This window comes from Onychostoma macrolepis, chromosome 07 (assembly GCF_012432095.1).
Source record: "Onychostoma macrolepis isolate SWU-2019 chromosome 07, ASM1243209v1, whole genome shotgun sequence".
NCBI lineage: Eukaryota > Metazoa > Chordata > Actinopteri > Cypriniformes > Cyprinidae > Onychostoma > Onychostoma macrolepis.
The window spans coordinates 31,606,850-31,628,454 of NC_081161.1; the positions used below are offsets into that span (position 1 = coordinate 31,606,850).

At 36.4% G+C, this 21,605-nt stretch overlaps 1 protein-coding gene across 2 annotated transcripts in view; it reads right to left on the minus strand.

Moving 5' to 3' along the window:
* Positions 1 to 1,655: 1,655 nt before the first annotated feature.
* Positions 1,656 to 21,605, minus strand: part of dok4 (docking protein 4) — a 44,828-nt gene continuing 24,878 nt past the window's right edge. For both annotated transcript variants that reach the window (XM_058782540.1, XM_058782541.1), the window contains exons 3-9: positions 10,148 to 10,255; positions 9,570 to 9,684; positions 9,263 to 9,382; positions 7,651 to 7,840; positions 7,072 to 7,210; positions 6,060 to 6,177; positions 1,656 to 5,500 (exon numbers count right to left, since the gene is read on the minus strand). In XM_058782540.1, the coding sequence (XP_058638523.1) occupies positions 5,358 to 5,500; positions 6,060 to 6,177; positions 7,072 to 7,210; positions 7,651 to 7,840; positions 9,263 to 9,382; positions 9,570 to 9,684; positions 10,148 to 10,255 (933 nt within the window). In that variant the 3' untranslated portion in view covers positions 1,656 to 5,357. The remainder of the gene's footprint in view (positions 5,501 to 6,059; positions 6,178 to 7,071; positions 7,211 to 7,650; positions 7,841 to 9,262; positions 9,383 to 9,569; positions 9,685 to 10,147; positions 10,256 to 21,605) is intronic.

A 21,605-nucleotide genomic window follows, 5' to 3' on the forward strand; every position in this document is an offset into this window, starting at 1 on the left:
GCCAAACGATTTAAGTTATTTCAAAAGTCCTTCCAGCCAGCAACAGCAAAAGACCAAACCCCACAAATACACTGACAAAGCAAATAAACATAGTAAACAAGATAAAAACGAAAAATATTTTAGCAACTTAAAAGCTACTTGTCATTTCTTACTAGCGAGGTAATAACGTTGTTTTAGAAGCAGATGAACTTATAGTTTAGTAGAGACATTGCTGCCAACCTCCGTTGAGAGACGCACAGATGTCTAATCTCTCTAGTCTGTTATCAATGGCTCAAGCCTAAAATTTTTTTTTTTTTAATTCTAAAATGACCTTTTGGAATTTGCAAGGGAGGCGTGGGATGAGATACATAGGAAATGAATCCTACACACAAGAACATTTTAAGGACAAAAAGCTGACGAATGTCTTGAAATACAACATTTGAACAATGTCGTGAGGTGTGGTAACTGACCGTAGTACTGGAAGCAGATTAACTGAATCCACTTCGCATCGTTGCCACATCACCACCGTGGGTGCACATCAGTTAGGTATATGACACTGCAGAATGCAGTACACTGTAAAAAGTGACAAGTCGACTTAACTTAAAAAAATTGAGGAAACCCGTTGCCTTAAAATTATTAAGTAAATAATAATAATAATAATAAAAAAAGTTAAGTGAACTTAATTCACTTAACTTTTTTTTTTAATTATCATTTACTTAAAAAATTTAAGGCAACAGATTTCCTCAATTTTTAAGTCAACATCACTTTTTACAGTGCAGGGAGTGTTTTATCGGTAAATTATTTTATTTATTTGTTTTTATTACATTTTTATTACCCCCAGTTGTCAAAAAAAGAATGAATGAACAGATAAACTGTATTATTATCCTATGCTTATTAAAACACATATACCTTAGTTGTATGTTATGATTTAGATTTCTGTCCGTTTTGTCAGTTTTTGTGATACTTCTCAACCTGAAACACATGACAAGAATTTGCTTTATTGCCATTAAAAAATAATGTACTAACAAGCAGTAGAAAATAGGCTACTTGAAAATGTAAGTATGGCTCTCTTCAATAGCCTAATCAATTTAATTACTAATACCGCTTTAAAAATCAAACTCCGCGCTGATTGTAAAATGCAACATCTACTTGCCAAAATCTGCAATGGAACAGAATCAAATTTTCCAAACAACAAAATCCAAAAAAAAAAAAAAAAAACTCTCTAGATGCATGAATACACAGACAAGAACAAAACATCTAAGAAATGAGCTTACAGGTAAGAAAGAACAAAGGAAGGGTTTTACCTGACACAGAGGCTGTTGGCTGATATGGTTGGCAGTAACTGATGAAGAAACAACATTACAGAGAAAGGGAGGAGTTCTTAATGTTTAATTGCCTCCATCCTGCATGGGCTCTGCATTTTAGTTAATATGGGAGAGTACTAAGAGTAATAGTCAGCTAAATGTCCTGAAATGCAATTATGATAACTCTGGATTACAAGAATGAATAATGGTGAGTGGCTGGTAAAATGGTTAACTTGGCCGTGTATGAAATTTATATTTCATTACATAAATTATTTCTGTGACTTTACAGTTTAAGATAAAGAAACAAAAGGTCAAATAATAACAACAAATAATAAAAAGGATCATTATTACATGTGATTTTATAAAAAACTGGTTTTATTGAAAAAAAAAAAAAAAAAAAAAAGCAAAATATTTTACCACAAATACTACAGAACACGTCATTTAGCAATTAAAACTCATGCAAAGGGTTCCTACTCATGGTAACATGCTCAGAGGCCAAACCGAACCGCTGAAGAACTGGCAAAGCCCCCAGGTACAGGTTTTACAGGTAATACAGAGCACTGAACTTTATGTTTAGCAAAACAACTTTTCAGCACCTCTTCACTCATGACTTCATGTACTTCCATTAGGATCTTTATTATCCGAGTCCTCATGGTTCCAACATGTCTGTTACATATCGCATATCAGCATTAGGCCTAACCTTCACAGTAGTGCTGCTGTCTTGTAAAGAGATGAAAAACATTCTCTGATCATTTAAACAGATTGTTTTGTTAAGCAAAATGTCAATAAGCGATAGTTTCAGATCCAGAATCTCTCCAGGGACTTGGTGGCTGGTTTATGTACAAATATATAACTCGTTTCAGGGTGATTACATGAATGTTGAATTACTATTGATCTTAGATCTCCTGCAAACCGATGAGTTAGGGGTGGAAGAAGAATAAATCATAGGGAATGATGGTTTTTTTGTATGTATTACTGGTGTGTGTTATTAGTTTTTTACCTAACAACAGCCTATAAAAATTGTTTTTCTGTATATTTTTAAATCGAAAGAACTGCAAAGCAATTGATAAAAACAAGTGTGCAATCTGCAGAACCAGGACATCACTCCATACACCTCTATTCAAAAGTTTGGGGTCAGTAGGATTTGTTTAATGTTTTTGAAAGAAGTCTCTTATCCTCACCAAGGATGCATTTATTTGATCAAAAATACAGTAAAAAGAGTAATATGGTGAAATATTACTACAATTTAAATATTACTAGACTGTAAAAAATGTAATGGGCTATTTACTTTAAAAAAACATTACGGTAACAATATTACACAATATTTTTGAGTAGTTTAAGGCTTGTTTTTTTAATGGAATCTACCTGAATAAATCATGTAAAATCTCCTAAATTAATTAATCTATGACACAATGAATTTAATGTGAAATGTGCTCATTTATTTTAAGTTGATTCTCAAAAGTCTGTGATTTTGAGTGAGGCCTGTTTGTATTTGACTGAGTTTTGAACATTTAAAAGACTGTATACAGCCAAACAGCTCAAGTAGGAAAATACTTGAGAAATACTGGAAAATACTGCACTAGCACTAGCAAAGCTACCACTCATTGAACAAGGCTTAATGCCTTAGAGGAGTAGTATCCATAACCATAAACTCTACTCTTCTGCACAATGGAAACTTCAATGTAACAGAAACTCTTTCAAATGTCAAACATAACTGAACATTAAACATTAATAGATGTTTCTCTTCACTCAAAAACACATAAAACAGCATTTAATTTCAATATTCCATATCCAGCCATATGCAAAGCATGCTGCACAATTTAGCTAATTCTCTTAAAATAAATAGGTAGCCTTCTTTCCTTAATTTTCTTTTGTTTAGTTTAATCAGTTCCTCAATTCAAGCCTCAAGCCTGCTTAAGTTTCCTTTATAAATAAAAAGAAGAAAAAAAAAGAAGAGGAAAACAAATCTCTTGGTTTTATTAGTAAAAAGTCCTCAATATTTTCTATACAACACTGAATCACAATTTCGTTAATGAAATATACTCACTATTTTTAATAATTTTTAAATGAAAATTACAAGACCCATGATTCATTTTTTACAGCGTACGGTTTTCTATTTCGAGTTTCTAAAATATAATTTATTCATGTGATGGAAAAGCTGAATTTTTAGCTTTGCTGTCACATTAGATCAATTTCATAAATCCCAGCTAAAAGTATATATATTTTTAAATTAAACCCTAAACTTTTGAATAGTAGTGTACATTCATTTATGTGGGCATATTTTGGCTACATTACAGAGTGATTGAAAATTAGACATGGTAAAAAAGTAAAGTTTCAATGAAAGGTGCTTATCTTTGAAGAACTGTTGAAATATATACTGATAAAAACTACTTTCACACATTTTCACACAACTGTCTGTAAGAAAACCTGAAAAAAAATCCACTTTCTTCTTATCAATCATGACAATCAGATCAGCTCAAGCCCTTTTAATGATACGCACATGACGCGAGTTAATAAATCCCAGCACTGAATGACTATTTATGTCATTCATAGTCAAACCTTCACAACTGTAGCTCAATCGGAGATTCCAACCAAATTAATTCTGTGCCAGACATATTAGAGAGTGTTTATTTTATTTTTGGCCTTTATGACACTTGTATTTATATGGATAGTAGAGAGAGTACAGGGAGTGTTGGGTAAACAATTAGGGCCCTGCTGGAAATGCTTAACCAGCAGGACTGTCTTGGTTAACCAGCTTTTCCATGCTGGTCGATCAGATTGATCAAACTACAGTGAGCAACCCAGCTCATTATGCGCACGTGCACGAACTGCTCCAACACACAGGGTCTTAAATTGAGAGTTACAGCATGAGAAACACAGGAACAGATTGAACACATGATGCAGCCACATAATATAAATGTCTGCTGAGAAATAAAATCAATAATGATACCCTTAATTTCATGGAAATTACTGGAAATAGTTGACAAGCAAAACCAGAAACATGTCTCGTGTGAGGCCTACCACCTTATTTAAGAGGTTTTTCTCCTCTTTTACAGTGCTAGTATAAACCCTTTTACATACAGGATTGCTGAGCTCCTAAAGGAAACGTACTACTATACGCTGCAATTTGTCTTGTGCTTTGTTGGTAAACTTCAATAAATAAATAAATAACCCCTTAGACCATCTCAGCTGGGTATAATCATAATCATGACCCTCATGACATCATCCAGATACAATGGTCAAATAGTCAGTCTCTCTGAAAAGATCAACAAGAGCACAAAGCACATGAGCGAGTCTAACCCTCACCTCTGTCCAAATGGCTTTCTTCATTACATGACACAGAGACTGGACAGACAGTTTTGTACATCAGAACTGTCCATTTAAGTCACTTTAAAGAAAGGGAAAAGGAGAAACAAACGCACAACCATACGAAATGCAACTTTCAGAAAGTGCTCCTGGTTCCTCAGGGCTTGTGATTATGCCAATCAAATTATGATTAAAGCATCTGATCAAAGCACGCTTTGTATTACTCGTACTGAAGAGCAGAAGTGTTTAAGATGAAACTCTGTGACAGCCCTTCCTCCAGGCCGCTGTGGTTGGTTGGACACCCTCTTGTGTTGGGCTTCTACAGGAGACTAAGAAACCCCTCTGTTGCTAAACTGTTTACCTTGGGGGACATGCATAGGGTTGAAGAGCGTGCATGAGATTTGAGTTTGAATAAGAGAAACTATTGAGAAGAATCTACAGTACAGTCTCTACTTCCACAGAAACCCAGCAAGAGTGACCGTATTGCACTGTGAAGGCAACTCAGCCAGTTCCAACATCTCTCATGTCTGTTTTAAGGGTCTGTGAGCCCTGCTCCAATCGAAGCACTTTAAGCTTCACAGTGCATTCCCTCATTCCACAGAAAGTGCCCTCAGCTTCGCTGGCAGGCTCAGGGGGAACTGAGGCAGCATGGCAGCATGGATCTTCCCTTGCTGAAGAAGAGCTGATGGAAAAACTTAGGGCAGAGAGCAGTGTGGTGGGAGGTCAAGAGGTGAAAAACTGGAAGGATTCATCGCTGCTAAAAGCCGCTCACTCGCTGGGATATGTGGGGTAGTGCGTCGGAGGTTGGGGGCAGCCGTGGCCCACAGGAAGGGTTGAGTGTCGTTCTGGAGGAAGGCGTTTAGAGAAGAGGTCAGTGTCCACTCCTGGTTGAGTATCACTGTAGATGTCACCTGAATGAGGATGACAGGTGTTAATGGGAAGGTCTAAATAGCACATCGCATGCACAAGCAACAATGGGCTGCTTTAAAGCGCAAAATAATGTGATTTCTGGGTTACTATACAGATTTTTGATTTTATTAACATCAAAAATCACAAACAGTCATTAGAAATTTTCTTTATGCATGGAGACATACATTTACACTACTATTCAAATGTTTAGGGTCACCAAGATATTTTATTAATCTCACCCAGGTTTATTTGACCAAAATATAATAATACAACAGTAATATTGAAAAGATTACAATTTAAAATAACAGTTTTCTATTACTGTAAATTTTAAATGTCACTTATTCTTGTAATGGAAAAGCCGATTTTTTTTAGCAGCCATTACTTCAGTGTCACATTTTTGTCAAACTTTTAAATTTACCCAGTTCTTTTACGTTGCTTCATTGAAGACTACATGTCACAAGGTTGTTGATAAAGAGTTCAATACTGTGTTTTTTAGCACATTTCCTGGGAGTGCTACTTGCAACTACAACAAAAATTCACATATTCACAGTTCAGTCTCACCGTTGGCAGTGTCTACTCCAGCCTGTGATCCGGTGATGTGGTGCCAGAAAGCACTTCGTGGTAAGATTGCTGTCGGGGTGCAGGGGTAGGACGTCCCCTCTGAACCCTTAGATAAAAGCTGGGGAGAGATAGAAGAAGAGAGATGGGAAAGAATTTCAATTAGGCTGATAGTAACACCAAATTCTGGCTTTGGTTCTGGTGTTTTGAAAGTTGTATGACCGGAAGAAAATCAAATGATTTGCACTGCAATCTCTCAAGCTTTGTTTTAATAAGCACTGTGTGTGTGTGTGTGGGCATATGTGTACAGTGGTGTCTGAGACCTTGAGTGATGATGCTTTTATTTAGTATAAACAATGTCATTACAACAAACTACCATTGAAAAGTATGGGGTTAGTATGTGGGTTTTTTTTTTTGAAAGAAAGAATGCATTAAATTGATTTTTAAAAAATGGATGATTAGGGGAGTTTTACATAGTGATGTAATTCTTATTTCAAATAAACACTATTCTTTTAATCAGCACAACTGGTTTCAACTGTGATAAAACGCTATTTTCTGTTTAATGTTACTTAAAGGATCATGTGACACTGAAGACTGATGGCTGCTGAAAATTCAGCTTTTCCACCACAGGAATAAATTACATTTTTTAACATATTATACTAGAAAACAGCCATTTTAAATTGCAATAATACTTCACAGTATTACTGTCTTTATTGCATTTTTGATCAAATAAATTAAGGCTATAAATAAATATGAACTGTAGTGTATATTATAAGCATGGAAAAAAAATTGAGTCGTTTTGAGACTGTTCCAAAAAAGGTCTTTTACACAAAGGAATTCACAAGGCCAGTGTTGCAAATTTGCTTATTATAATGACCTAGATAGAAATTGAGAAGACTATTTTTTGTTGAAATGTCTTCCGTTTTAAATGTGTCAAAACTTTGTCCATTTCATTTTTTAAATTAGATTTTCAATGTGGCCTCAGGCTTTTGAACACACTGCATGCTTTGGTTACCTTGCTGTTTTTTTCCATTTCCATGAGGACTCTCTTATGTTGCTCCGCTATAGCTAGAGTGGAAGAATGAACCCTTTGGTAGATCTGCTCTCCTTCCCGTGTCTGGAAAGTGTACAGACCCTCCCCGCTGTCACACATCCTAACAAAATAGCAAACAACATAACAATACACAATGAAAGCAAAGCAAAAGTGATGAACTGCAAAGAAAGAACCCATATGTTACACATGCTTTGTGTGTTATATTATAACAGCCACTAGGGGGCAGTGTAACACCAGACTCGAACTTCTTCCTAAACCTCTCTCATCTTCTCTCTCAAAGGGCATCCAGCTGGCGATGTGAATCTTCTTTTATTATTTGATCAAAGCAGTGAGGGAGATAAGAACACCTAATCTGCCTCTGAACTCCTTGTAATCCACTCAATAAATCCTTTTAGGAGGTCCACAGTTCAATGGCTCCCTCCCTCTGCTTCCATGTTTCTCCTACATATACATGACCAGACTGAATTGAATAAACATTTCACAAGATCTTTTAAAATGTCATGCTGGCTTTAAATTAATGATATCGAAAACATGTTTTACCTGCCAGCCTCGAAGGTGAAGCGCGTAGCATCCCGTCCATAGCGTCTAAGCGAGCAAAGTGGCCAGGTTACTAGCTTGGTGCGAGGGTTGTGAATGTCCCACAGGTAGATGTTTTCATGCGTGATCTGCATCATACACTCTCCGTAGATGTCGAGATTAGGGCAGGGCAAGAGGAACACGTTAAAGCGCTCTGTATGAAAGAAAAAATGAGAGACTGATAGTGAAAAAGCAGGTATTTGGTTAACAGTTTAGTCACTACACTGTAAAAACAAAAATGTAATTTTTACAGAAAAAATAAAAATGCTACAGTAATAACCTGTTAACAGGTTAACTGTAATTTGCCTTTAAATATATCAGTGATACTCAAATCTGGATCACGAGATCCACTTTCCTACAGAGTTCATCTCCTGTGGTTTTCTAATGATCCTGAAGACACTGATTAACATGCTCAGGTGTGTTTGATTAAGGTTCGATCTAAACTCTGCAGGAAAGTGGATCTCGCGAGTCAGATTTGAGTATCCCTGAAATATATGGTGGAAAACTAAATGGTTTAGCATCACTTTGTGTAAAATTTTACTGTAAAATACAAAGTGTAATGTAAATGTAATGCAATTTGCTGTATAATTTATGGTGAAAAATAGTGAAAGCACACAGTCCCTGTGTGACACATAACAGATGATTATGTTTTGCATAAATGTGACCCTGGACCACAAAACCAGTCATAAGAGTCAATTTGGAATTGAGATTTATACATCATCTGAAAGCTGAATAAATAATAAATACTTTCCATTGATGTATGGTTTGTTAGGATAGGACAATATTTGGCTGAGATCTGGAATCTGAGGGTGCAACAAAAAAATCTAAATATTGAGAAAATTGCCTTTAAAGTTGTCCAAATGAAGTCCTTAGAAATGCATATTACTAATCAAAAATTAAGTTTTGATTATTTACGCTAGGCAATTTACAAAATATCTTCATGGAACATGATCTTTACTTAATATCCTAATGATTTTTGGCATAAAAGAAAAATGGATAATTTTGACCCATACATTGTATTGTTGGCTATTGCTACAAATATACCCATGCTACTTCAGACTGGTTTGTGTTCCAGAGTCACCAATAATCCACTTTATTCTTATTTTTGTTATCAGAAATATACATTAGTGTGGTTAGTGTTACATTTTCAGTTATTTAAGAAATGTTTATTGCATTATTTTAGTGTTACAAAGAACTCTGATTGATCATGTGCCTTTCTGTTTTACCACCTGTATTATTATGGAGGTTATCAGTACATTTTAAGGTAAAAAAGGGCGTTTTGAATGTTTAAGTAGATCAGTGCATCATATCACTTAATGAAATATACAGTTGTAAGTTGTAAAATATACCGGCATCAGTATTCCTGAAACACTGTCATCATATTTTCAGTGAATTTCTGGCAACCACAGCTGTTTATTATGTAAATTTAACAGAATATGTAGATTCAACTAAGTGCTACCATGTTGTCACTAAAGTATGCAATAACTCTAAAGCCGTACTCTTGATATAAAACAAGCTACGGGAATCCAGCTCATAGGTAAGCAGTAGTACAAATGGCTTTAGTATCTTACTGTACCTGTGTGTTCACACTGAACTCCAGCAGCCAGGAGGTCTGGTTCTCCAAGACTGATGTCATTAAGACGCATCCCCAGGCACTCGATAGACAAGGTCTTAAACCACTCTTCAGCCTCCAGCTCTGTGAGAACAGGACGATTCAGTGATGTCAATGAATGTACACATTCTTTCGACAAAAATGCTCTATGAATAAAACATACACTAGAAGCTGCGGTTTGTAAATGTGCCAGAGAGCAGCATGTCATTAGACCGTATAGACCGAAATGCTAATATCAAGAATGAAAGCCGGGCAGCAAAAGATGATGTACCTGATTCACAGGTGAAGGTTCGAGAGGTGTCATCAGTAAAGACGATGGCCACGGCTTGACGCTTTGTGTCACGAGGCAATCTTGTGATGTTCTTCACATTACTAATCTCTGTCACCTGTGTGTAAAAGGAAAGCAATGCAACTCAGAAGCAGTGACAGAGCCTAGTTATTCAGAAAGGCTTCATTTGCATCATTTGGAAAGGCACTTGTGCTCTCTTAATCATCTAATTTATCTTTCACGGTCTATAGTGGGTTGTGGGAGCAGCAGAGTGCAGTAAAGAAAGGCAAATGAGAGCGATAAACACACAGAAACCGGAGGCCTGTGAGTCAGCAAAGTCAGAGCGAATCGTGAGAGTCTGTGCGTGGATACTTTTATTCAAGAAATTATCTGTTTACACACTGCCGGTCTCGTAATCTCGCCTGCCAGCTCTCGCAGTATGAATGTTTTCTACGTGGCTGTTAGTATAATTGGAGAACTGAAGTGACACTTGAATGTTTTACTTGAATGTTTCATTTCTCCTGTGACATTTTCAGGGCTTAGATTAGACCTCAGCTGAACTGTTGCAGTGAGAAGTGTACCTTAGGACAGGCTCTGATGTAGGCTGACTTCTCATCAGGGTATTTTTCCAGTCTGCGAGGTCCTTTACTGGATGACTTCTTAAACACCAGCCAGCAGCGCCGATAGATCTGAAACACGTGCACACATAATCACATAGGGTCCAAAAATAACACTCACCATAAGCAGAAATTGGCCTTAGTGAGTAAATCAATTGATTAACTGTTAAGTAACTTTTTTAGGATTCACAGTATGGTACAAAATAGGAATGTATTGATAAGCCAATCAGTTTATAACGGCAGGGGAAAAAAATTGAAGATTAATGCTGACACTACTAATATCTAAATAAATAAATAAAATAATTTTAAGTGGATTTAAGCATCAAAACTGTGTACAGCATGAAAAATGAATATTCCGTTTGGGATTTGCTTAAGATTACATTTAACAGTGTTATTAAATTATTAAAGTTGTTAAATATTAAATGTCAGGAGTTAGAACAGGCAAACATAATCTAAATGTAAAAATATGGAAAATTAACTTGTACATTTAAATATCAACTGAAACAGATACACTACCGTTCAAAGGTCGGCAAGTTTAAAAAAAATTTTTTTAATATATATTTAATGTTTATCATACCAAGGCTGCATATATTTGATAAAAAAAAAAAACACAAAAACAAAAGAAAAACAGTAAAGTATTGTGAAATATTAAACATCAATATTGTGAAATAATAAAATGTAAAATAATTTAAATACATTTATATATTTTAAAATGTAATTTATTTATGTGATGGCAATGCAGTCATTACTCCAGTCTTCAATGTCACAAAAATTACAAATGATCCTTCAAAAATTATTCTAAAATGCTGATTTGGTGCTCAAGAAACCTTTATCATCATCAGTGATAAAAAACAGTTGTGCTGCTTAATATTTCTGTAGAAACCTTTTTTTTTTTTTAAGGATTCTTTGACAAATAGAAAGTTCAAAAGTGCAGCATTTATTTGATCTTTTGCAACATTACATTATAAATGCCTTTACTGTCACAATCAATTTAACACCGCCACAATGAAAGGGAAAAAAAATAAAGTAAACTTTTGCATTTGGTAGTATAAATAAAAAATCCCTAGTATAATATAGCAAGAGGCAGGACATTCTTGAATGTCTATTCTGGTTAAACCACCAAAACAAATATTTGATTTTGTCATTGATTTGACATTTGTGTGTCCGCTTGTTCTGCACCGAGAGACTGGATAATATATATTATGATGCTGTGTGTGGCACAGTGACCTATGCTTCACTGCAAATATACAAGGATAAAAAAGAAAAACACAGGCTTAGAAGAACATTTCTTTCCAAAGCTAAAACAAGTCATTCTGCTGGATAAATGTGCTATTTGCACACTATGAAAGCTTCTAATTAAACCTACAGCAGTTGTGATCTGTCTTTATCTTTTGTAAACACTCTCTCTCTCCCCTCAATCGACCCTGCTGCCATAAAAGCTATTTTCTGTTTATATACCTCTGATGTCCTTCAACGACAAATCCTACAGTTGCCACGGTAACCTCCGTCCATTTAGGCAAGTGCTCCAGCCAGCCCAAGGCCAGTCCCACTCTCTATCATCACTGGAAATTGTTCGGAGCAACATTATTTCTACATCATCTATTCAACAACCATTATGACCCTTTAGAACAGCCTGACGTATAGGTTCGGCAGTTCAGCTTTACACCTTCCTATTTGTCTCAATAACCCTTTAGAAAGAATTAAAGTCGACATGTTTAGATTCTCAAAAATTCCCTGGTGTTCAGACAGTGTTTTTAAATAAAGTTACATTCTGTCATAAACATCGCATTAGTCATCAATCTTGTATAATGACAGGCCTGCATTGCACCTAAAAGAGGTTTAACAAGTCAGTCCACACGCTTTTAACCATATTGGCCGTTAATGAACATATCAATAGGTGATTTGTACTAAAAGGAGTCCAAAGATAAAACCGTTCCTTCGGAGGTTTCATGCAACTTACAGTTTCCTGCTGACATGACTGATAGAAAGCTGAACTGAGCTGATGAGCTTTTGTTTTTATCATCTAAGCTGACCTTAATGCCATTGCCACTCGAATGCTTGGACCCTTCTTATGGAGAGAAGGAGAAAGCTGCATGGTTTTCCATTCACAGCAGGTAAAAGATTGATCCCTTGTTTGCATCATATTGTCCCCTGAGGTTCCACTAATCCTCTGTAAACAGACTGCAACAGCATCAGCAGAGAGCGACGACTGAGTGAGTGCGTGTGCGCGTGTGTGTGTGTGTGTGTGTGTGTGTGGGTGAGACGTGCCCTTTCTCACTGTTGCTTTACTGTTTGTACATCTGTCTAAGCAACATTAATACACAACAGCATATGCATATACACACACACACAAACCAAATACGATCCATCCTGGTGTCATTCCCTTTCTAAAGAAGTACCGTGATAAACAATTTCCATTGAAATAGTGAAGTTTATAGGGTTAAATTTAACTTGGTTAACAATTCAACAGTTAACATTTAACTTGGTATTAGCCACCACTGTCATCAAAAAGTACAACCAGAATTCCGGAAATGTTGGGATATTTTTTAAATTTGAATAAAATGAAAACTAACAGAATTTAAAATCACATGAGCCAATATTTTATTCGCAGTAGAACATGGATAACATAACAAATGTTTAAACTCAGAAATTTTAAAATTTTATGCACAAAATGAGCTCATTTAAAATTTGATACCTGCTACAGGTCTCAAAATAGTTGGGACGGGGGCATGTTTACCAGAGGTGGAAAGTAACGAATTACATTTACTCGCGTTACTGTAATTGAGTAGCTTTTTTGTGTACTACTTCTTTTTAAAGTAATTTTTTTAAATCTGTAATTTTACTTTAGCATATTTTGTTTGAAGTATTGTACTTCGCTACATTTTAAAACACATTAATAACGGAGTAAAAAAAAAAAAAAAAAAAAAAATCGCTTCCTCGAAACTACTGCAGTAGGCTAAATAAGGCAGGAGAACAAACTGGCGCTAAAATCAGAAGAAAGATGCAGACGGACAAGACAGGCGTTAATGGTGCAGACCCAGCTGAAAACCAAACCCCGTCGTATTCTGCTGAAGTTGAACTCGAAGGAAATGAAGTGAACCCCTGGCCATGTTTATGCTCTATGTGTAGCATAAACAGTGTAAACTGTGTTTGCCTAGGGAGACCAAACTAGCAGCTTATAAAATCGCAACCCTTCGCGAGCATGTAGAGGTAAGGTATATACTTGCATCATTGGTGCTTAAAATGAAGCTTTGGCAGTTTAGCAAAAGGTTTTGCACAAATTAGCCAAAAACAAGTGGTGCAGGGTGTGCGATATATATATCGTCTGCGATAATATCGTAGTTGTTTTAACGATGTCCGAATTGACATTATCAGTATTTAGCCAAAAACCAAACAAAACACTCCTACAGAGTGCAGTGAAGTCTAGCAGATAGTGCGCGTGCGCATTTAGACTGTGTTCTTTCACTGCGTGATTCAGTCTGATAAAATGCATGTAAAATGATCACAAAATTGAAGATATAAGGGCAGAAAATGTATATTTATATAATTTCATATAGTAAATCGGTATCACACGAAGAGTGCCGTTTTTCTCCAATAAATGATTATATATATATTTTTTTTTCTTTTACAACAGTTCTATAAACAAGAAGTGAATTAAGAGACTTGCGTTTTAGACACCATATTGCCTATTTTTGCTCAATTTCGACAACAAAAATAATCCCAAACACAGCTACAGCACTGTTTTGCGTCTCTGAGCAACATAATGGTGTTTCTTCCTGAATGAATCAACTGTTTAAATGATTTGGTTCAGTCTCAATGACTCTCTTATTAACAGTGACACCTACTGGCGGTTTTAATTTCACATTTAAAGTACTTTTTATTTTTTTTTATCATTTCAAATGAGTATTCAACATTTTGTGTCTTATATCAAAACATTATTTCTGCATTTATAACTGCAGGTTAAATGCATTCATGTCCTGCATTAAACAGTTTGTAAATACATCTAAATGTCACTTCAGATGAAGCTTCTGTGTTTCCTCTGCATTGCAAAGATGAATTTTGTTGATATTGATCTAATTTGCCTGGTAACAGCCCAAATGTCTTATTATTCTAAATAACTGATTCCTTTAATTAAAAACAACCAGTTTGAGACTTGTAGGCTTATAGCAGGTGTGTCAAACTCAGTTCCTGGAGAGCCGCAGCCCTGTGCCCCAGAGTTTAGTTCCAACCCTGCTCCAACACACATACCATGTAGTTTTCAAATAAACCTAAATGATTAGATTAGCTGGATCAGATGTGTTTAATTAGGGTTATCTATACTGTATTGGGCTGTGGCCCTCCAGGAACTGAGTTTGACACCCTTGGCCTATCCCATTTTTGTGTCCCTCCCACTGTTAAAAAGTAACTAAGTAATTTTTACTCTGAGTAAAAGTTATTTTACTTTTACTTGAGTAGATTTTTAGACTGGTACTTTTACTTGTACTCAAGTAAAATTTCATTAATGTAATGGTACTTTTACTTGAGTAAAATATTTTCATACTCTTTCCACCTCTGATGGTTACCATGGTGTTTGAAGACGTCTGGACATCGAGGTTATGAGTTTTTGGAGTTTTGTTGTTGGAATTTGGTCCCATTCTTGCCTGATATAGGTTTCCAGCTGCTGAAGAGTTCATGGTCGTCTTTGACGTATTTTTCGTTTAATGATGCGCCAAATGTTCTCTATAGGTGAAAGATCTGGGGCCTCATGTATAAACGTCGCAATTTCCCACGTACATATTGGGATTTATAAAAAATAAACTTTGGCGTAAATATGTGCACCATACGGGAACTCTAGACCGTGCGTACGCACTCTTTTACTGGCGTAATAGCGAATTAATGATTTCAGACTCTCTTTTCCTTTGAATATACACATTTAGATCAAAGGTGCTGTATGTAGGATTTTGACTCTACTAAAGCATAAAAACACCATAATATGTTTGCAGATATTTAAGAAACATGCTAAGTTAACATACTTGTTTATCTGAAAAACAATGCTACAGTCAGTTATTCTCCTTTGAAAATGTGCATTCTGGCCCGGAATGTCTGTGTTTGTTATGGTTTGTGAAACCCGCCCACTGCCAGTTTACCCAGTTGTACACACAGGGTTGCCAGTTGGCAGAAAACACAGTGTATTTAATGTCATTCATCGGCATGTGTGCTCGTTTCTGTTGGTGTCTTTAATCTGGCAACCCCCTGTGTGCATCAAGTCTGAGGAGGAAGGGCCGGGTGAAAAAAACGTCTCCAATATTTTGAATTTGGACTGCAATACCTTGTTCAACCGCTAGGTGTCAATCCTACATACAGCACCTTTAAATATTCTGCTGATTAATGGAGTTAAGCATTGACATTACATAAAGTCATTATTCAAAAGTTAAACAAAACATATGAATTTAGATATTTAGACGTATTTGTAGTGAATGTGCTGTTTTTTGATCACTTTTCTTGTTGCATGCTGTTTTAATGACAGCAAGGAGTGTGTCATTAATGACAGCACAGTAATGTTTATTTAAACTGCAGATCTCATGTTAAGAGAAAATATTTTTAGCAAAAACATCAACGATATGCGCACTTACTATTGTGGCAGACACTGCTGGATTCGGTGATCAAATGGTCCATTGGCAAGTTTAAATGGGTCCGATTATATTAGCCTACTGCACAACCAGGCTGCACGGAAGTGTTTATTTCGCGTGAAGACAGACGACTTCTGCGATCTTCAGAACATTATGAAAATAGCATTGTGACTGAAGGATAGAATCCGAAGCAAAAGGTAAGATTTGCACGTTTCTTTTTTTATAATATTTTGTCAGTGACGCTGCGTCAGACAATTATGTACACTTATTTACACACACCGTAGACTATTTCTGATTCTACTATAGCCTATTTAAATAACCTAAAACATCTGATTTGTTTAAAACAATTATATACTGCTTTGGCCAGTGGAAAAGAAAGAGATCCATTCTATTCTAAAAAGATTCTCTGAGAAGTATTTTATACAATTTTGTTTCTATACAATTTTATTTTGATATATTTATTCGAAAACAAGACAAGGACTTGATTTTTAGCAATGTAATATACCGTACAAATAACATTTTTAGTCCGCATGTCTCGTACCTTTAACGGTGTTAAACATGGTGTCACATGGATGGGAATATGCATATAAATTATATGCAGATGAGGTTATACATCGTAAAACTAGGCGTTGTAAGCTCCATATATGGTGATTTTGGGGAGGAGACGCATGTACGCACAATCTTCCGCTGACAGGGATTTATAAAAGGATTTTCGTGCAGGTTCTGGCATACGCATGGTTTTATAAATCTGAAAACTTTTGTGCGTATTCCAAATATAGCTTTTGTGCGTACATACACTTTTAGGATGAAATCTACGGAAAGTTTTATACATGAGGCACCTGGATTGCAGGCAGGCCAATTCTGCACCCGGACTCTTCTACTACGAAGCCATGCTGTTGTAATGGCTGCAGTATGTGGTTTTGCATTGTCCTCCTGAAATCTGACGTCATCTGGAGGGGAACATATGTTGCTCTAAAACCTTTATATACCTTTCAGTAGCATTCATAGTACCTTCCAAAACATGCAAGCTGCCCATACCGTATGCACTTATGCACCCCATACCATCAGAGATGCTGGCTTTTGAACTGAACGCTGATGACACACTGGAAGGTCTCCCTCCTCTTTAGCCTGGAGGACACGGCGTCCGTGATTTCCAACAAGAATGTCAAATTTGGACTCGTCTGACCATAGAACACTTTTCCATTTTGAAACAGTCCATTTTAAATGAGCCTTGGCCCACAGGACATGGCGGCGTTTCTGGACCATGTTCACATATGGTTTCCTTTTTGCATGATAGAGCTTTAGTTGGCATCTACAGATGGCATGGCGGATTGTGTTTACCGACAGTGGTTTCTGGAAGTATTCCTGGGCCCATTTAGTAATGTCAATGACAGAATCATGCCGATGAGTGATGCAGTGTCGTCTGAGGGCCCAAAGACCACGGGCATCCAACAAAGGTGTCCGGCCTTGTCCCTTACGCACAGAGATTTCTCCAGTTTCTCTGAATCTTTTGATGATGTTATGCACTGTAGATGAGATTTTCAAAGCCTTTGCAATTTGACGTTGAGGAACGTTGTTTTTAAAGTATTCCACAATTTTTATGCACTCTTTCACAGATTGAAGAGCCTCTCCCATCTTTACTTCTGAGAGACTCTGCCTCTCTAAGACATCCCTTTTATAGCTAATCATGTTACAGACCTGATGTCAATTAACTTAATTAGCTGCTAGATGTTCTCCCAGCTGAATCTTTTCAAAATTTCTTGCTTTTTCAGCCCTTTGTTGCCCCTGTGCCAACTTTTTTGAGACTTGTAGCAGGCATCAAATTTAAAATGAGCTCATTTAGTGGATAAGTGTAAAATTGCTCATTTTAAACATTTATGTTATGTTATCCGTTTTATTGTGAATAAAATATTGGCTCGTGATTTGAAAGTCTTTTAGTTTTCATTTTATATTCAAATTTAAAAAAACATCCCAACAATTCGGGTTGTAGTAAAAATGAAAGCAAGTGAACTGTTTGAAGGAGTTCCTACACTACTGTTCCAAAGTTGGTGAGTAAGAATGTTTTAATAAATTATGAATTTAATACAGAAAGGATGCATTAAAATGATGAATATGGAGGTCATAGGAACAGCAGCATTTTTCAAATAAAAATATTTTGTAACATTATAAATCTGTTTACTGTCACTTTTTCCTTTTTTCCCACAAAAATATTAAGCAGCACAACTGTTACAATAATAATAAGATAAAAATGTCTCTTGAGCAGTAAATCAGCATATTAGAATGATTTCTGAAGGATCATGTGACACTGAAGACTGGAGTAATGACTGCTGAAAATCCATCACAGAAATAAATTACATTTAAGTATATTAAAATAGAAAATTATTTTAATTATAATTTCACAATATTACTGTATTTTTGATCAAACAAATGCAGCCTTGGTAAGCATAAGAGACTAAAATACAGTTTGTATGACTGTACTTATTTGTTGCCATTCTAATGCTGCTTTGGCTTCTTGTGGATCTATTGTTATTGTCAGAGCAAATACTACCAAAATGGCCATGGTAATTGACATTAATTTATTGCTTTTAGCTGCTGTATGAAAGCAATGAATCACTCTCTAAATCATACCACATTGCTGAATATTAACACAGCTACAATAATAGTCCGATTTTGTTTTGCTCAATTAGTAACAATAACTTAAGTAACCATGGTATTTTTTGGCAGAAACCATGGTAACCATGCAAATTTAGTTTCAGGGTCAAACTTCTCACACTATATTGGTACTTTGTATAAAAATGGGCAGTTACCTTCATATTGTCTTGTTCTCTATATGAAAACATGCTGTAACTCTCAAACCTCTCCATGGAGAATAAATCATCATAGCAGTCAAAGCAAATGTGTTGGGGGAATAATGCATGGAGAACTACCCAACACTTGACACAGCACTCTCAAGTGCTTACTGCAGCTTAATATAAGAGAAGAGGAAGGAGAAAGAGAAGGAAGGAAACAATAACAGCTTATGGAGGCACAAGGAAAATTCACAGTTTAAACTGAAGCAGTGAAAAGCTTTAGTTATTGGATGAAAAAAGGGAGATAAAACAGAGGCAGAATGTGCCAACATTTCACAAGATAATAAGCCTATAATGAGTCTGTTTGCCCCTGGTATAAATCCATTTCTGCATTTTTGTCAGCTGTTCATCTCTCATCTGCTCTTCCCCTGAGATCTGACAGAACTCAGCCTGGCATCCTAGGATGGTCAAAGGAATAATGACACTATTGTAACAACAGTTGCTATGCTTAAAGCTAAAATTAAACCACTTCCTCTCAGGCAAGACTAAATTTAAAACGGCAGCTTACTGACTGTGTCCACTGAAACCTGTTGGGGATTTTCTGAAACTGTTCTAAAATTCAGTTCCTGTCTGTTTGCATCACAGAACTATGGCGTCACCGTAGCTTTAGATCTTTGCATAGCAAAAATAGTATTGCAATGTATGTCCATTTGATTTTTGGCCTTTATTGTCTGCATCGACCAACACCCTCCCCATCTAATGTCTTGGGTTGTTTCGTAATTGTGATGCCTGGTGTTGGGCCGCTTACGATTGCAAATGCACTCAAAAGGGCTGGCAGTGGCTGAGGAGCAATTAGGGTAATTCCAGCATGGCAGCGAGGCCAGCGGTATGGGGCTGCCGGAACCCGAGCAGAATGCTAAACAGAGCTCTGATTAGTCTGATTGGGGCTCTTGGTCCCTAAGTGGACCGCAGAGATAGACAGTGAGAAAGGGAGGGAGAGATAGAGAGGCATACAGTCTGGCTAATTAGCATCCCTAGAGGTGCACAGGGAGCTTGGCGAGGGAGGTGAAGAAGGGATCGTAAAGAGGAAGGGAGGAGGAAGGGACATAGAGACCGTGGTCCAGAACGGTGTGACGAAAGGCTGCTTGATGGCAACATGTATGAAGGCAAAGAAAGTAGGTGGCACCACAGTGTACAATTGACCATAATAATTTGATGAAACAACATTAAATTCGATCCGACAAACCGATGATTATATTTACATGTAGGCATCTGACCGATGCTTTTATCCAAAGTGACTTGCATCATATTCAAGGTATACATTTTATAAACTGGAAATTGAACCCCTGACCTGGCCTTGATATCGCCACATTCTACTGTTCTAGCTACAGGAATGTCTAAATAAATATGATAATTTCATGTTACGGCGACTAATAAATATTTTGTTACAATTTAAAATAACACTATTTTAATATATTTTAAAATGTAATTTATTCCTGTGAAGGCAAAGCTGAACATTTCTTATTATTAGCAGTGCTGAAACAGTTGTGCTGCTTAATATTTCTGTGGAAACTACACAAAGCTATAAATATACATTTTCAAAGTCCTTCAGCAGAGTTTTATCTTTACTATTATCGATGGTAGTTATTAAATTCCACAATTACATACCACCAATACTGCAAATGACTTTGTTATTGAAATACCATATGACTTTAAGGGGTAGCTTATAGAGGTCGACTGATTATCGGTGCCGATATTAAGCATTTTTATGGTTATCTGTTATCTGATAAAATAATTTAAATACATTTAAAGAAAGTTTTTGTCAGAGCCCTTGTTATTCTTATTGTTATTCCAGACATATATATTGGTTCAAAATATCGGTTATCGGTCTACTTGATCTGTGATAATAGGTATCGGCCTCTGCCCTGAAAACACAATCGGTCAAGCCCTAATAGTTTACATAAAAATGAAAATCTTGCATTTACTCACCCTCATGTTGTTTTAGACTTTCTTTTTTCCCTTACAATGGAAGTCTTTGGTTACCAACATTCTTCAAAATACTCTTATTTGTGTTCCACATAAAACTCATATAGCTTTAGAATGACATCAGTGTGAATAAATGATGACAGAATTTATATTTTTTGTGTGAACCATCCCTTTCAAGGCATGGATGTGTTTGAGTGCACTTGCATACATTTATTAATGCATTTGTGTGCAGAATCCAGAAGCATCAGTCAGTAAGTTCCAGGTCTGAGAGAAAGCTACAACCAAAGTCAAATATGACCAAGATCTCATTGACCAAACCCTTCTTTAAACACAGCAATGACTAAATAAACCTGGGTGGTCAAAGTCTTGCAAAATATTTACCACCCGCAGTCAATACAACTCTCAGATGTACAATACAGTGAAAATGCTGTAATGTGGGAGCTTTTAGCCAATGAAAATGGATTAGTTAGAACACAATCTTTCCTGCAATCTGTGGAGGCTAGTTCCTCTACATCCAGAAAAAGCAAGAGAGAGAGAGAAGGATAGGGCTTTGTCACAGCTCAGACACAAATGCAAATGCCGCCACGCACTCACTGCTGCTGCCAAATCAGAGCAGAGGCAGCAGCATGGACGTAAATAGTATTAGCTGTGCATAAGCGGGGATTTACAATATTGTGCTTGCATTACGTGCACTAGCATAATATTAAATAGACGAAGAAAATTGACTTACAATTAGGGAAGCCATTTGTTAAACAATGACAGAGGAACGGTGCCCGTTTTGAGTTTGCACAGCACAGGAGAGCAAAATAGAGAGACAAAGACGAGCACACATTCAGACACAAGATGTGTCCGTGCAAAAGGAACAAGAAGAGAGAGAAATGAGAAAATGAAGGATGAGGACAAATAAAGAGTAACGAAAAAAAGAAGGAAAATGGGAGAAAATATAAACTCCTCTTAGATTATTTAGCACTGCATTCCCCAGGGGGACCATGTGCCACAACCCCGCTGCTGCCACAGTAACCACAATCCTGCTGACTA